This window comes from Clavelina lepadiformis, chromosome 7, assembly GCF_947623445.1.
Source record: "Clavelina lepadiformis chromosome 7, kaClaLepa1.1, whole genome shotgun sequence".
Taxonomy (NCBI): domain Eukaryota; kingdom Metazoa; phylum Chordata; class Ascidiacea; order Aplousobranchia; family Clavelinidae; genus Clavelina; species Clavelina lepadiformis.
This window is the reverse complement of record NC_135246.1, coordinates 10,357,790-10,374,757: the sequence shown is the minus strand read 5'-3', so window position 1 is coordinate 10,374,757 and position 16,968 is coordinate 10,357,790. Positions and strand designations below refer to the sequence as shown.

The following is a 16,968-nucleotide window of genomic DNA, read 5'->3' as shown; positions in this document are numbered from 1 at the left end:
AGGAAGATGGTCTTTAATGGCGGTTGACATATCCAAACCACGTTTAATTGACATGTGTAACTGATCTTGTACCTTCTCAAATTCCTGCTGTAATATTAGCGAACTCTCGGCTTTATTGTCAGTATTGGATGTGGTTAGAAAAGTAATGTCATGTTGGACTTGTAGTATAGACCCATCGGTTGGGCTTTTCTTTCCATATCTGGGGTACTTTGTGTTAGTTTGTGAGCAAGTATGTTTCCTTGCTATCGTAAAAAGATGGTCCCGTTTGAAAGCTTTTTGTCAGATTCTTGAGGGTGATATATGCTAACTTGCTTCGTTAGACAGCACCTTATAAGGGTTTGGTATTTTAAATATTATACTTCAGTGAAAATGCAAGTAATAAATTCTAATCTGGTCTCGCAAATTATGGCGCACCGCAAACAGAATGTGACGTTATATACTGTAGTTCGTATAATAGGCAAGGGAAAACAATTACGGTAGTATCCGTTGCTAATGAATACACGCATCAGACCAGTTATGTAACGTCAATAAATGTGGAAAAAGTAAAGATGATTGCTAGTGAAAATTTTAATGCAGACGGCAGCAATCCGTGGAAGTACAAATATCATTAAATTGGTACTAGACATGATATTTGTTGTAAAGTTACAAATTCAAAAAACGTGCATATCAGAATACATAAGTGCACGTAAACACGCTGTATATACGTATGTGTTGAGGTCTACAACGCAGGTGCTTAATGCTCTGTTAAACTTTACAGATAAGTCAAAAGAACTCAACTGTCTGTCGATGATGTTATTTGTGAAAATTCCGATCACCGCATTTGTGGACAAATTTTTCGTATACTGTATCTATAATTTATACCAAAGTTGATTGAAAAACTTTTGAAATCAGATTTCTATCTAACTGCCTCCATGATATCGGTTTATTTTGATTCATTCTGAGATCAATTTTTTATGGCAATTTTCAATATTTTCAACTAACTTAGAGCAGAAAATTCAGTTAAATCGATTATCTCGTCAGGAGAGCTGATAGAGTTCGTTGTTAAAGTTTTATTCTTCAAAATGTAAATTAAAGGCCTACAAAGACAGCAATCGATGAGGGCAAAAGAGTCGGGTGGAAACAAATTTATCACGACCGAAACTTAACATAAATCTTCAAAATAAATAGGTGTAATTGTCAATTTAGGTGGCGTTATACTGTTGTTGAAAATTTCTAACCAACCGAACAACTCCTTTAGTCTGCATGTGGTGGATGCAATCAAGAACGGGAAAAACATCGGATATTCACCTTAATTTGAACATGCCACTGCAAGAAAATCTGTGGGGTAACATTAGCTCTCAGTGACCACATGTAAACAACAAAATAAGCCAATTAAAGTTTAAGCACATAAGACTAGTTGAAAATGGATTTGTGTGACAAAATTTCAGTTATATAGATTTAGCGGTTCATTTAGTTAAATTGCAATTACGAGTTTCATCATTATTATTTACACGTTTCTATCTTCGCAGGATGTGTATTAATGCAATAATTAATCTAAGCTTTACGATAGCTCGGTAAGCGAAGCTTTTATATATCTATGGAATATATTTCACTAAACGGTCAAACTGGTTATGTGATGTATTATGAAAGCAGGATTTTGTGAAGCTCTTCAGCTCTGCAAGCTGCTTATTGTTCTTTCCTAAGCTAGCAAAAGAGAACTAGCAAAAGTCTGATTTACCAGCTTTCACTCTTTATTAGTTGGGCTTTGCCAATTCGGGACACGTTGAGAGTTTATTATATTCTGCAAAACGTTGAATTTTTTGTGTTTTTTATGTTATTAAAGTCAAAGTCACGTCCATACTCCGAGATTAAAAAAAACTATTTTGAGCATGTTGGGTTAAAGGATTCTTCCTGTGTACAAAATATCGCGCCATTTACTTCACAATTACGAATGGCCCAATTGCTTGCTGCCCAATGCCTTTTTTGTTGTAACTTCTTGGAAGGTTTTTGGTAAACATTGCTTGCCTTCCGGATTAGCAATGTTTACCACGCCTTGTAATCCGAGAAGGGAGTTAGCCCGTTAGCAATCTGAGCACCACGAGTTAAGGCACATTGTTTGCCCATTATGATATTAGAATCAAATCTCTCCAGGTTTTTCTCTTGTTTTCCATTGCACAGACGCGAAGACTTTGCTAAACTTATCTGTATAATTTGATTAATCTTTTTCTTAAAGTCCAAATTCACCTTAATGGAGTCAAAAGCAACTAATGATGTCGCTGTCATGTCCAATTTCGGTCTGTTTCATTCTTTTTAGAAGTATTGATTACAATTGTTAAAAAGATTTTGTTTTGTTTGTTGTGGTAAGAATTTTAAACGTGCAAATGTCACGGGATTATTTTTATGCACCCGTTTTAGAACAATCACATTGTACACTGCTTGTTCGCACCACTCTTATAGGTTAATTTAGTCAAATGTGTGGGTCAACTTCTGTTTTTATTCGCATTGTGTGATTTGTATGCATGCTCGTCAAGTTTTCTTATGTTTGCTCACGTGCTGCCGTATTTTACCTATTCATATGTACACATGTGTTTAGTCTATCCCTTGTGACGTCTTACATCGCTACCCCTAGGGCCTAATTGGTATTTAGCGTCCCGCGTTTATTTTCTGATTGTGTGACAGCGGTGGAATCTGGTTTGCGTGGTGTTGCGCTCGGCTGGGAAGTGCGGGGCGAGTGTTAAGGGGCTGTAGTACGATTTTCAGTAGTTTTAAAACGGCAACCCGGCGATTGTTACGAAGGTCGCATGCAAGACGTCACTATAGAAAAAGTATCAATGGTTCCGGTCCAGTGCGCATGTGACCTTAATCTGTGGAGGTTTGCTGTTGTTATGGCGTGTGCGCAGTGTAGGTTCAGGCTAAAGTTAACGTTTTGTGTTGGTTCAAAGTTAAGGCTTTTTGGCTGATTTTTTGGAGAAATGTAAGGGAAAAAGTTGTTAAAAAGTTGAAGCATTTGGTGCGAGAATTTCAGATACGAGAATTTTCTCAAAATACCGCATTAAGTCCTTTTGACCTACATCTCGGCGGATACAAAAACTCAGCAAGGTGACCGGGCTTGTTTAGAAGCAAATTCAAATTGAAAAATTGTACTTTGCATTGTTTTAGATAGGGCTTCAGATGGACCTACAGCCCCTTAAAGGAGTCGACGTTTGGACTTTTTTAAAGAAAGATGGTTGTTTTTATCTAAGAAATGCTATTAAAAGTTAGTAAAACAAAAGGAGCTAATTGACTAGCTGTAAAGCGGGAAGTTTTCTGGCTAAGGAAAAATCTTGGTTACACATTTTGTTTTTTAGTTGCTGAAAACAATAAAGTTCCGATTCTGACTTATGAAATCTGCCAACATTGAAAGAAAAACAAAATTACGTTTATTGTAAACTTAAGTTAACTATTAACTACACTTACGCTCCCACATCCACCTAATATCGTTTACGTTTTCCATGACAAAAGCTTTCATTCTTTTTATTCTCTCTCCAATTCTGTTCCAATATTATCGTGTGGTGGAATAGGCAAAAAGTGAGTCATATATGTTGACCGGTTCTAGAGTACTTTGATGTGTGGTGCGTGACACATTCGCGGATTAAATTTTCAACGTGTGTTCGTAAACTCTATTTGTTTGTTTCACAGGTTTTTAGTTCCAGGCTGACGTATGGGTTGGGTTGTGGTACATGATAGGTTGCTTTTCAAACAGGAACCGTTGCATTTCGCTTTGGGTAAACTTTGTTTTAACTTGGCCTTTTTTGCACGTCAGAACTGACTTGGTAAAACTGATGCAACGTATTTTGAGTACATGCACGTTGATCCAAGCTGCTCTTTCAGGCATGCTAAGCACTCCTAACTCTAAGTCATTCCATCAAGATACGGTTGTAAAACTAGAAAAATATGCCAACATTTAATTGAGAAACTTTCCCGGACTTAAGCCTAGACCTGTTATACTAGAAGCTGCAATTTACTTAATGTTGAACAGACTTACAGTTACGTGGACGTGTGGCAATGTTTTCCAGGCATTTCTACTTTTTGTGGCTATGGTTACTTTTCATTTTGCCAAAGGACCTGAGATAGGAGCGATTCAGTAAAACATGTTAAACCGAATGTTGTTTCGATGGGTTTATAAGTTCTATAAGTACGTTTACGTTTATCAAGTCAAGTCCAAGTCTTAACACGTGCCAAGTCACAAACAAGTTGCCATTAACGATTTATCTTTCGGTTTAGGTCGATAATAAACGGCTCCCGGAATACTTCCAACGTAAACATGACCATAAAATCTAAATTTATATACATTTCTGCTCATTCAATAGAATGAATGTATTGCATGGTACCTTTTGAATGACTTCTTTCTTAAATGAAACACCAATTCTATAATGATTTGTCACATTTATTTTGTGACTCGTGTGAAGTCAACCGAAATTTCCACGTTAGCACAGGTCAAGTTAAGTCTTTCAAGCACAAAGACACAAGTCAACTCAAGTTCTTACATCATTGGTTATAAACTTATAAGTTATAGTTTTTGCTGAAATAGATTTGATGGCTAATATTTCTGAGGCCTTTGTCGTTATCCTATTTGAATGCCAAGCAATGATTGTTATCAAAACCCCTGCAAAATTAGACAATGGCTTGTGAGTGTCATATATTAATAAATAATTAAATATTCATCAACTATATATACCAGCAATATATCACGTAATTACATTTTCAAGCATAACTCCAAACCATATACGTAAAAGTGTGAAAAATCTTTGCTTAAATCTGCCATTTTCCAAAAACTTGTTTATCGCTACATTCACAAAACGCAAACTCGTGTAAAGTAGAGTGTATTTTATGGTAGAAACAGAAAAAATAAATTACTGTGTATAGCTGTGTGCTTTCGCGCTTATATTGTAGGTAATTTAAAAGCTTAGGGACCATATGTACAAAGAAAATGTCAAACTAGAGAAAAATTTCACCACAAAAAATTACAACAATTACAGAGGTGCAGATATTCTGGCGATAGTTGGTTCCTTATTGTGCACAGTCGACGGGTTTACATAAAACGTTTCCACACAAGCGCTTTCCATAATGCTAAAATGTCCAAAGCCAATGTGAAGTACGTAAATCAGACATAAAAATGTGTAAGATTGGTAAGATATTGCAAACAATGCCATAAAATAAAATGTGGAACTTTTTGATTCTACTTTAGTAAAATTCCGGAGATTTGGCATTTGACATTCAAACACTCACAGTAGTCGAATTAAACATGTGCACAAAGTTGCCATCAGAAGCTTATATGCATAGCTGTACATACGTGAAATGCCGCATAATACCACAGTAGAATTAGAAAATTTTAAACGTTACAGTTCTTTGTAACAACTGATAAATTCATGGTTTATAATGCTTCAAGCAAAACTCTTCTAATCTTTTGCAGGCTTCTTCAGTTTGGTCTTCTGGGACTGTTAAGACGATTCGGAAGTAGTTGCTATACTTGAAGCACTGGTAAAAGAAGAGTGAAAAGATTACTAGTGTTTTGTTTATCATTTTCTGGAGTTTTAAAAAAGCTGTTACAAACAACTAAGACAGATTAGAGCAGACCAGCAGTTGTTTTACAAAACCTGCTTCAGTAGGTTTTTTATTACAAGTCACACATGGTACTTATAAAAAGTATTAGTACGGCACAAAAACTTACCGTTAGCTGGCTTAACCTTAGAAAATTCTTGTAAAAATTACCTTTGATGGAAGACAGAAAACGCTCTGTTCGCACATTAACCTCTCTGTGAAAGCAACTTCGTCCTTGAACTCGGGAAGATGGTTTCTGTCAAATCCAACCTGCGCAAAGTTACTTTTAGCTATTAAGTGATTCATCCATCTATTATGAAAATTTTATGTTTGTTTTCTACATCGTTTCGTGTTCTACAGCAGCTGGGAAAAGTAAATCAACTTCTCAAAACATTGACATAAAAAGAAATTTTTAATTTCATATGATATATCATGGTTCAAATCCTGCAGAAATCTTCATGAAAATAATTGCAGTGCATTTTAATGGTAAATTGATGGAGCCTTTTACAAGTCATTCATTTTTTCAATGAAACTAAGCGTGTTAAAAATGAAACAAATTCCAATACACGATAAACATTACCAGCTCGCTTAACTAAGTCCTTAAGCATCTGCTTACCATCATATACATTGCTGCTTCCGGTTTGATAGGTTTAAGTCCGGGAATTATTCTCAGTTTCTCGTATAAGAGGTCTGCGTTTTTTTCTAGCTTTGCAATCGTCTCCTGATGACAGGCTTCAGGAGTACTTAGTATGCCTGGAAGGGCAGCTTGAATCAAAGTGCATGGGCCCAAAATACGCTGTGATAACTTCACCAACCCAGTTCTGATCTGCAAAGCCAAATGAAATAAGATTAGCCCAAAATGAATTATTCGGAAAGTTATAAGTATACAATAAAAACATAGATAAATAAAATAACTTTTGCATTGTCTACACATAGGATGCAATAGTTATTTTTATGCAGAGTATTTTATGAAAATAAATGAAAACAATGCGGCTTCTTACCTCTGAACCGAATATCTCATTCCTATCATGTACCACAACCCAACCCATACGCCAGCCTGGAACTAAAAACCTTGAAACAAACAAATAGAGTTTACGAACACACGTTGAAAATTTAATCCGCGAATGTGTCACGCACCACACATCAAAGTAGTTTAGAACCCGTCAACATATATGACTCACTTTTTGCCTATTCCACCACACGATAATATTGGAACAGAACTGGAGAGAGAAGAAAAAGAATGAAAGCTTTTGTCATGGAAGACCTAAACGATATAAAGAGTTTAGCATACATCAAAAAGTTAATATATAATGTTTAAACCAGTCTATTTCTGTTAGAAAGGTATGAAAAACAACTTCTTACAAGGTCGGCATAAATTTCATCAGCTAGAATCGGAACTTTGTTGTTTTCAGCAACTGAAAAAAAACATGTAGTTTTGTTATGGAAAACTGTGTATCAGATTTCTAAAATTTCACATTTTTATCTTTTATTTGTAGAGGTTGATTTTCGTAATTCTCAAAACCGTCTTATATCCACCTTGTTTATTTACTTACAAGGTACAAATCTGTAAATACCTATATAGTAAAGCCACTAATAATAATTAACTACACGAAATCAGTTGTAGTGACGTGTAGTAACGTGAAGTTTAAAAATTTTAACATAACAAATAAGACAAAATCTATTTTAATACACATCAATTTAATTATAAAAACAACGACATATAAAACGCACCTTCAAGGATTGCACGAATGTGCTCAGCGTTAAAATTGGAGCCGCAAGGATTGGAAGGATTCACTACAACTATTGCTTTCGTCTTTCGATCGATTAAGCTTTCCAAGTGTTCAAGGTCAACCTCCCAGGACTTCTCGGGCTGTAAATAAAAAAAGAAACCGTAAATACAACAGAAAATCGATTACACCCGAAACGCGCCTTTGAAAATGGACCAATCGCAAAAGATTGAGCTACTGCGATTCAAATAGACAGGTTCAACAACGCCATAGCTTTTGTCCAATGGCAGTGCAACTTACGAAGGTTACATCTTCGAAAAAGGTCAATACATGGCATTCGTATGTCACCAATCAACTATGTGCCTTAACGCGTGATATGTCGGTTACTCCAGGGCAAACCATGGTATCTGGTTACAAGATGTGGTAAACAAAGCAAATCAGGAAAGCATGCGGCCTGTACACTCCTTTGGAACGCCTTCCAAGAAATGACAGCGGAAAAAGCGTTTGCTAATACCCAGCCTATGGCTAGGCCAAGATAAGGGCAAATCTATGTTTGAAGACAATAATAATTTGTCTTCATTGCTCACTAAAGTCGACGTAGCGCTTCTTTTAATAAAGCAAGTGTTCGTTGTTTTACATAGGATATATTTTCATGTAACATTTAGTTTAAAAGTCTTAACAGTCTGCTGCTGATAAAGCTACAACCTACAGTTATATCACAACAATTAATTGGACCGGATTTGTAGAAATGTAAAGTGGCATAGATTTCTTGATTCCAAGGAATGCGTATAAATCCACGATTGTAATGGAAGATTGTATATAGTATATACAGTACTATATATAGCAATGCTTTAAACCACCTGCAATAATACGATATATACTATACACGTACAATAATATCATCTGTATAACGGTTAAAAATCACATTATAAGTTTCATAAAGGCTGTAGTAACTGGCACTGAACACTGCGTCACAATTTTCATCAAAATTTAAATCAGCGAGGTCTCCAACCAGTGAACTATTTAGAGTGCTTTCATTTAGTATCACTAGCCGTGAGAAAGTTTCGATATACAACATATTGTTACACAATATTTTGTCTGGTTACTTGTCATCACCGTGTGTTGGCATGAAGCGTTTGCGCTAAACTTTCTACTTTTAATCCGTTTCCGTGTCATGACAAGTTAGTTACAGTGATGTAACTGGCGAGCAACTAGGAAAGTATCACGATACGCAAATTGACAAGACAAAACCAAACACCCTTGCCAATAAGTCTTGAAAAAGTATCTATTTGTCGAGGGAAAAGTGTACACGTTTAGAAACGGATTGTGAAGCAAAACACTAGACTCACACAACCAGTTGATTGCTTTTACGGCACTATAAGAAAGCTCAACTTACCAAGCAATCGTAATGCTTTACATGAATGCCTTGTGACAAGGAGAGTGTTTCATACAAAGAAAATCCTGGTCTCGGGATCAGTATGTTGTCTTCCGGGTCAGCCAATACCGAAATAGCCATATTGATCGCATCCGAGCATCCAGACGCTAAATACACATCCTGTGCAGATAAAATAAGGTAAACGAAAGGATAAAATATAAAAAAAATTTCTCAGTGAGGCAAAGTTTTAAGTGAAATGTATAATTTTAACCAACACCAACTTATTTAAACTACTTTTACATAGATCCATTTAAAACCATTCAAGTATTCTATAAAACTGACGCCGCCATTGACTTCAGGTCCCTGAACACTGACGTATGCAGCCACAGCATCTCTTGCAGTGGCATGTCCAAACGAAGGAGAATATCCGTTGTTTTTCCCGTTCTTGATTGCATCCACCACAGACTGTAGGACTTGTTCGGCTGGTTGGAAGTTTCCAAAGACAGTAGGGTCACCTAAAACCAAGAAAAATAACTTGTCGAAGCCTTATAGGTTTACTGAGCCTCCGTTGAAATTAACTACCATCCAACTCGTTTCCATAAATTCAGTAGTGTATTACAGTCGTATCAAATGGTGTCCAATTTAATCACGGCAAATATCAGGCGAGTGTACTGTAGATAAAAAAGATTTGCGCCTGGATAAAGTTACATTACTGTTTTGCCAGTGTAATGCGTGTTCTATTTTTGAATGGTTCACGCTGGCCAGTGAAAACAAAAGCTGTTCAAGAGTTACCCAAAGACAACGTAATAACTTTCTTTTCCGGGTTGGGTCGTATGTCCATTTCATCAACTAACGCCCTGATAGGATTGAATGTATTGTTGGCTGTTTGTGATGACCTTACGTCCCATTTTGTGGTATTTCGATGGCTGTGGAATGAAATAATCCAGTAATACTAAAATAGAGCATGTATTAACAAATGTCACTGAAATTGCAAAAATCATGAGTCATTGACATGCATTTCAATAATATAAGCTTACCCGACGGTTCCGTTCGTATAACCATTCACGTGATTAACTTGATTAAGCTGATTCTTGAGAGCCATGTGCAATTTTAAACAAGACTAAACCTGAAATCTGTTTATGATTTGTTAATGAAATTCCGACAGCACTACATAAAGCAAATACTGTTGAACGTACGCGAACTGTTTTGTATCGGCCAAAAATGGAATCTTACAGGTTATTTTCCATGCGTGTCTGGCGCATTGTAGAGGGTGAAAAAATAGAGATAACAATCTCATGCATGCCAGAGTTGTCATGTTCCGTGTACTTCTTTTTACAACAGGTGAAAACGAAAAGCAGTGCAAACTGTCAGCGCGCTACAAAGCTGATAACGGAAAGAAAGTCACAAAGTCACAGCTAACACAATTTGTGCAAATGATGGCATAAAATGTTACTGAGCAAACCCTATTACATAATATTAATGAGTAGGTCCTATCCTCGATTTAGTGATTTTACCAAAAACTGTTTTCGTTCTACACAACGCAAAATCGTTTATTATCACAACCAATGAGAAAAGCAAAATTAGTAACAAAACTTTTATACGGTTAAGCTAACATCCGAACAAGTGGTTAATTATACTGTTGAGCTGATAAACCTAAGTGCTCTGTTGTTGACCTAAAACGTACTTAGCATCCCAATTAGAATAAAAAGATTTGAACAATAAAACGACCTTTTGATCTGATGTGGACATGTGGTGTAAACACAGACAACCTTTACAAGGTCAAACACAAATATCTCGAGCTTCACAACTTGGAACATGACAACAAATACCACTAACAGAAAGTAAATAAAACTGTCTCTAGCCTTAGGCTTACAAGTTTTATGGGAAAAAATGGTTGTTACACTTTTTCAAGGGGAATTCACCTTCACCATATTGATCTGACATAACTCGAGCTTATAATATATACCAGAGGCTACTACTCAGTACTCAAACGACGACCCTTTTCTTTGTACTTAACTAAACAGAAGACACAGTTTGAATAGTGTAAAAGGAGTTCTGTCTGCTGCGAAAAAAAAATTCTGACTGAGTGCGCGTTTATTATTCTAACAGAGATGCTCTTAACCTATTAACTTAATTGTTAATCACAAAGCCAGGCAACCATTTGGTCACATGAACTCTCTTAAAGTAACTTCCACGAGTTACAGTAGATTAATTCTACAAAGTGTGTATTCACCGTATTTAGGTCACGCCGTCTGTTATTAAAGGGAGGCGGTTAGGATAGGAGAATGAGTATGCAAAAGTTGATTTTAGCTATAGCAGCTTTTACTGTCGTAATAATGCATTGCCCACAAATATTACAACAGGCAACGTGATTTTTTTAAGCTACGCACTGCAGCCTATCCGGAAACTGATATATCAAAGCAGATGCGTTCATGTCGTCATTATAACGTTGCCATGTAAAACGCGGTATGTAACATCATGTTAGCGGAAATGATGTCTTATACAAATCAACAACTGAAACGACACTACTCAGTATGCATTCAAAGGTTAAAACAAAACCTAACTTGATATATATCATTACGATTCATTCAACCTGACAAATGAGCGCACTTGATCATGCAATAAGGGAAAAACCCGCTGCCACGTGTTGAAGGCGTGTGCTAACTGCTAACCGCTCCAAATATCTACCACAGTTCGATTCAAAAATCGTTTTTATGTAAAGCTACTTCTAAAACTTGCCCGTACTGAAAGTTTTAGAAATCCTCTGATAACTAGTTCGCCATACAACATTGTTTTCCGTACTAAGCTTTCTAAACACCTAAAAGATACAAAAATGTCGTTTACTTAATGTCTTCCCAGACAAACGTACGGCCATCCGTTTTATGCGTCACAGATTGAATAACCCATTAGCTCTGTTCTCTTTTCGTTTTATATATAGGCCTATAGGCCTGTAATTGTGACGCACGTTGTAACTATTCAATGAGAGGCAGGTCGGGTTTTGATTGGTCGGGACCGGGGGTGTATACACACGTGTTGGTGGGGTTGGTGGAAAACAGAATTTCTTCATACAATTGACCTTCAGAGAGTGTTAAGATTGTTGGTATCCATGTTTCCATGCCTCAAGAAAGCAATATTCAACCTATTTAAGTTAATAAAAACTTATTCATCACCATCGCTGATTGTTTATTTCCTTGAAAACAAATATTTTTTCCCCTTTTCATAATTTTCCCTGTTTCTTAATTGACCTAATTTTTGCCGATGCCGGTCAGTTCCAATCACTTAAATCGCCTTTGTGAGGGTGCGGTAAGCTACAGCCTTTCTAGCAACGCACTATTTGTCCTTCTTACGTTGACCACTGTTTTAAACCTTATCTTTTCATTTTATGTGTTTCATTGGAATTAGTATTGGGAAGAACTTCGACATACATGAATATACATGATGACACAATAAATGGAGACACACGATATTATACATGAGCATCAGGAGAATGCAGAACTCCAGGTTTGACGAGTTTTATTCCATAACTGCTTATGCAATTTGCAAGTATGTTACTCTATCTTTTGGACATTTATTAAGTAGCTGATGTGCGAAAACAGCTTATATAATAATGCTGGTTGTCTGAAACTTAACGTAGAAACAAGCGCACATCAAACAATGTGTAATTTAGCCGCATATTTGTAACTCAAAAACAATTTAATGGTGAGAGTACGTTCGTTTCGCTTAAAGATCCAGCACTGAAAGGATGACCAAAAAATTTTTGCTTGCACAAGAAGAAGGGGGCAACTTAATAGATGCGTTTTGATGAGGGGCAAGAAAGTGAAAGCGTTCATTAAACGTAACTTTAAAGTAATTAGCGGTTATTAATTGCAGGCGAAAACTAAGAGTAAATACCATGACATATATCATCGTATATACACGTTATACGTAACCGAGTATACTTTATCAGTAATTCAGATAACAAGTTAATAGAATAATGTGCAACGTAACGATCTGCCAAGTTTTTCATCTTATCAAGATTAAGGAGTGTAGACACTGTACTATTTAAACCGACGCTAATTATCACTTTTCCATAAGTGACAGATGTTTGCGGCAAATGGTTATTTCTCTAGCTGTGTAGCGTTCTGGAGTCAATCAATCATTGAAATTCGTTCGCTTTAGAAATGTAGCGGAATATTTTTTCTGTTATCTTTTTCTGTTATCTGTATCTTGTTTCTGTTATCTCAAATGCAACTTTTGCATAAACTCCCATCTTTTTGTTTCTTTTAAATAATATTTTATTGGAATCATGACAAACAAATACAATGCACAACTTATCGAGGTATTTTGTTACAACACAAAAACAACAATTGCGACATTTTCCCAGTCCGGAGAGTCCTACAGGTGCTACACCTTGTCCAAGAGTGACCTGGGAGTAACGACAGGTATGAGGTAACTCGTTCGTTTACTTTGAGACTAAACCTCTGTCGCCGGATGGAGTTTGAACCTCAAACTTTGAAGTCATATCCAGGACTAAGCGCCTATATTATGATATTGTGCTAGTCTGGAGACATACTGCCCTCTTTCGGTTAAGTATTCCCACTAGATAAAACCGCTAAAGTCAGCCAAGCTGTTTTCTGTTCACGTGTAAATACTACGTATACTTACACCTCGGTCAAAATGTAACCAACATTGTTAGAATGATGTTAGTTGATTATATATTAATTTTTGATAACATCTAAGTAACCAAAATTTACATGAGATGTATCTCACAATCAACTTAAATCATTAATACAATACAAAATAACGAAAGTACAACACAGTATTCACTTTTAAACAACAGCCACAGTTCCAAGTACATACACGTTATAAAGTGACTGAGACCAGAAACATTTTTATTAGAATATCTGCTATAACACAAAACAAGGCGTTTTTCAACTTAATAGATCTTCATTGGGTCGTGGACCGTGGTTCATCACACACTGATTGATAAAGATTTTTCAAACAACGGCGTTTGATGTCTGACTCTACGTTTAACAGGCTAGTCACCATATAGTGAAAGATTGATTTATATTTATATTTATACAACGGACTTCGTACGATCCTTATCACGAGCTACTGGTACGTAATATTGACTGTTGTCGAAACATTTTGTTTACCAACGATACCGACGCATTCTAACTGTAAAGTGCAAAGGTCAAGTAATTCTTATTTTACAAAGCTTTTCATTTCAATGAGCCTCAGTTAATGAAATGTATGTTCAGGTTTCGTTAGTTAATGGTTTACAGAAGTTTTCATAACCTGAATTCTGTACCTCCTTTGTAGTGCCAAGTGGTAAACTTTTTTGTACAAAAGAACTGAAAACTGAAACTATTTGAAAAACTCAAGTAAATATAAATATAACGATGAGTACTGCGGTATAACGAGAAACCATTTATATCTAAACTGCAATTATTCTGAAACCGATAAATCAAACAAAGTCAGGACATTATTCTAGTCAGCGCGCTGTATCATAATTCTACTGTTCTAGGTTAAGTAATATATTGAACACAAAGTGAAGGTATTGGTTAAGATTTGATATTGCTCTAAATAAACAGTTAAGGTGCCATAGTTAATAACGTTTATGTTTTTATTATCGCAATTTAGGTACGAACAATTTAGGACTAACTAGCAAACAAGTTAATATGTTTAGAAAATTAATTTGTTGCAGCTTGAATGCACTTCAATGAATTTGAAAGAAGTCTTGTCAGCTACTACTGACCTTACTTACAATATCGCATTTCTGTGGTGCTAAAATTTCTTTTTATAGGAAGTAGAAGTCATTTAATATTTTTCAGATATAATCCGATTTTATAAGGTGTGCTTTCAGTTGTTCACACTTTTTTGTATTTAGAATAATATAGGTAAGATAAGTTTTCGATAAATTCTTTATATTTTCAAATAGTGGTTTTTCTCCTTTTTCGTGATGGCTGAATCAACAAAAAGGCTTGAAAAACAAATGTCGCACTAAATAAGATTATACAAATTATGATTGCAACTGTGTTTCAGTTTGTGTTAACTCATGGCGTCTTCAAGCCGACGAGCTCCAAGCCCTCCAAAAGTACCCCCCGCAAAGCTCGTAAAAGATGTTGAGGAAAAACTTCAAAAAATGAATGTATCTACTGATGTAGTTATTAATTTGATGTATTTGACCTATAATGTATTTCGAATGTATTTTATCGACAACTTACAATAACATTTACAGCAAACTTCAATCGAAAAGCTTATAAAAAGAACGTATTATTAGATAAAATTTGTTGCTGAGATAAATAACTTAGGATCAAAATTATCATCTGAACTTAAATAATTGTTATAGGGTTCTGTACATGGAAATGAACACCCTCCCCAATACAGCTTTGCAGATTGCGTCCCATTTGTGCCCAAGCCATTTATAAGTGGATATTTGGATAAAAGAGTCGGTAAGCAATTAATTATTCAGTTCATTGATTCCTATAAGTTTCATTCCACCTGTGCTGAACATTGTAAAGGGGACGATGGTACAAAGAACATAACTTGGGCAAGAAAATTCGTTGAGGTTTCGCAGGGAACTTTGAAATTCTTCAACTCTAAAGAGGAACGAGAAGACAGCGGAACAGGCATTACGCTCGCTGACAGTTTCGTTTACATTGAACAAAAACGAAATATTCGCCTGGAAACTAAGAGTGGTATTCGGGTTTTCAGGGCACCAAACGATTTACGAGCTCTGCAATGGGCTCACGTCATCTCACGTTTTTGCATGGTAACCCCTACTGCCGAAGGTATATATCATAGAAAGCAAATAAATTAAACAAAAGTAATACAGGAATACCGACTAAAGTCACGCTTACAAACGACTTTGCAAACATCAATCAACAAACATTTAATTAGCCTCGTCCTGAAACAATAATGAAAAATCTGAAGCATTTTGTCAAGTTGTTTCCTAATTTATAGGATTTACGAAGAAACTAAGCGGCGGTAAAGCAATTCGGGAAGATAGGTACATCCGGCTCAACGCGGAAGGGATCCTCTCCTGGTACAAGTCGGACACAGACTCCGAACCGCGGGGATCAATCCAAGTTCGCGGAGAACGAGTCAGCCTGGACGTAAACGAGATCAGAACCATTTACATTGAAACAAAAGAGAGATGCTACTTGTTTGAGTTTATCGACCTTTACGAAACCAACCTTTGGTTTGCCGTTTTGGACTGGCATTCACATCGCAGCCCTATAAAAGGTCCGCTTGCTGCAAGTATACGTATACGTAATAAATAAGTGCTGAAATCCAATTGCTGTCTTTCGTTTGAATAATCTATCTTCCTTCTAATTTTAAAATTCTTCGGAATCGCATGACTTTCTGTTTTATAAAATTGTGCTGTTGCGGCCCATAAAACAATATTAGGCTTCTCATCGGTAGCCTAAATTATATAAAAAGCCTACATTAATAGTAAACATTAAACGATATTTTTGACTTGTACTGTCTTATGTAAAGTTATATACTGTATTAGGGTATATGCACTAAAAGCAGATTGATTAAAAGAGCACGCATATTCTTTTGTACTCATCATAAAGTAAAGCTCTTTTCAGATTTTTAATGTACAAAGTTGTAATAATATTATTATATGCCTGCGAGTAGTTTATTTTTTGTTAGTATTAACGAATGTTTTAAAAACTAAGTATATAAATGATTTTTAAACAGTGAGTTATTGTTTCCATTATTTTGAAATTCTTCGATTTGATGATGATCGTTGATGATAGTTATTGATGCATTCGAGCGACTTGTTTATTCTGTGTGGATGGTTACACACAGACTTTGTACAGCAAATATTTTTGTACATTTAACCTTTTATATAATAAAATTTGTACAATACAAAACCATACCAATTCGAACGTAAAGTATCTGAAAAACTTTTATAATATCAGTCTAAAAGCTTTATTAAGAAAATGCATCTCCATCATCTCATATTTACAGAGGATAGAATTATTAGCAACCAACGAAAAACATTATTGCAAGTCTCCGCAAAAGTATTCGTTTAAGTGTTGTATTATATTTCACATGACGTCAAGTGTAAAGCCTACACAGAGATAAAGCAGGCAAATATTCCATATTCCGTAGTCAGCACATACTTTTTGTTTCAGTATAGTAGTCCTACAATCACCATGAATCTAAATGAACTTTGTTTATACAAGTTAAATATTATTTCTATTGGGCTGTTTGCTAATCTGATCGCCCTTAATATCAGGCTGCTTAAAATAGAATAATTAAGTGGCCCACAAGAACCAATTCTGTAAAATATTAACAGACGTTGCATTACGG

At 35.7% G+C, this 16,968-nt stretch overlaps 2 protein-coding genes across 3 annotated transcripts; one reads left to right on the top strand and one right to left on the bottom strand.

Annotated features, from left to right (window-relative positions):
• Positions 1-4,642: 4,642 nt before the first annotated feature.
• LOC143465433 (tyrosine aminotransferase-like) lies at positions 4,643-11,526 on the bottom strand. The gene is made up of 11 exons (XM_076963722.1): positions 9,699-11,526; positions 9,454-9,587; positions 9,004-9,176; positions 8,683-8,841; positions 7,291-7,429; positions 6,922-6,974; positions 6,741-6,823; positions 6,561-6,630; positions 6,176-6,385; positions 5,731-5,829; positions 4,643-5,496 (listed from the first exon to the last, which is right to left on the bottom strand). The coding sequence occupies exons 1-11, from the start codon at positions 9,761-9,763 to the stop codon at positions 5,386-5,388; spliced, it is 1,296 nt and encodes a 431-aa protein (XP_076819837.1). The 5' UTR covers positions 9,764-11,526; the 3' UTR covers positions 4,643-5,385.
• Positions 11,527-13,999: 2,473 nt separating this feature from the next.
• LOC143466113 (uncharacterized) lies at positions 14,000-16,805 on the top strand. Of its 2 annotated transcripts, none has more exons than XM_076964730.1 (5): positions 14,000-14,494; positions 14,686-14,791; positions 14,993-15,095; positions 15,165-15,434; positions 15,607-16,805. In XM_076964730.1, the coding sequence occupies exons 2-5, from the start codon at positions 14,699-14,701 to the stop codon at positions 15,924-15,926; spliced, it is 786 nt and encodes a 261-aa protein (XP_076820845.1). In that variant the 5' UTR covers positions 14,000-14,494; positions 14,686-14,698; the 3' UTR covers positions 15,927-16,805. The 2 variants fall into 2 exon arrangements, with proteins under 2 accessions (XP_076820845.1, XP_076820844.1); XM_076964729.1 differs by having other exon boundaries at positions 14,003-14,540.
• The last annotated feature ends 163 nt before the right edge of the window (positions 16,806-16,968 follow it).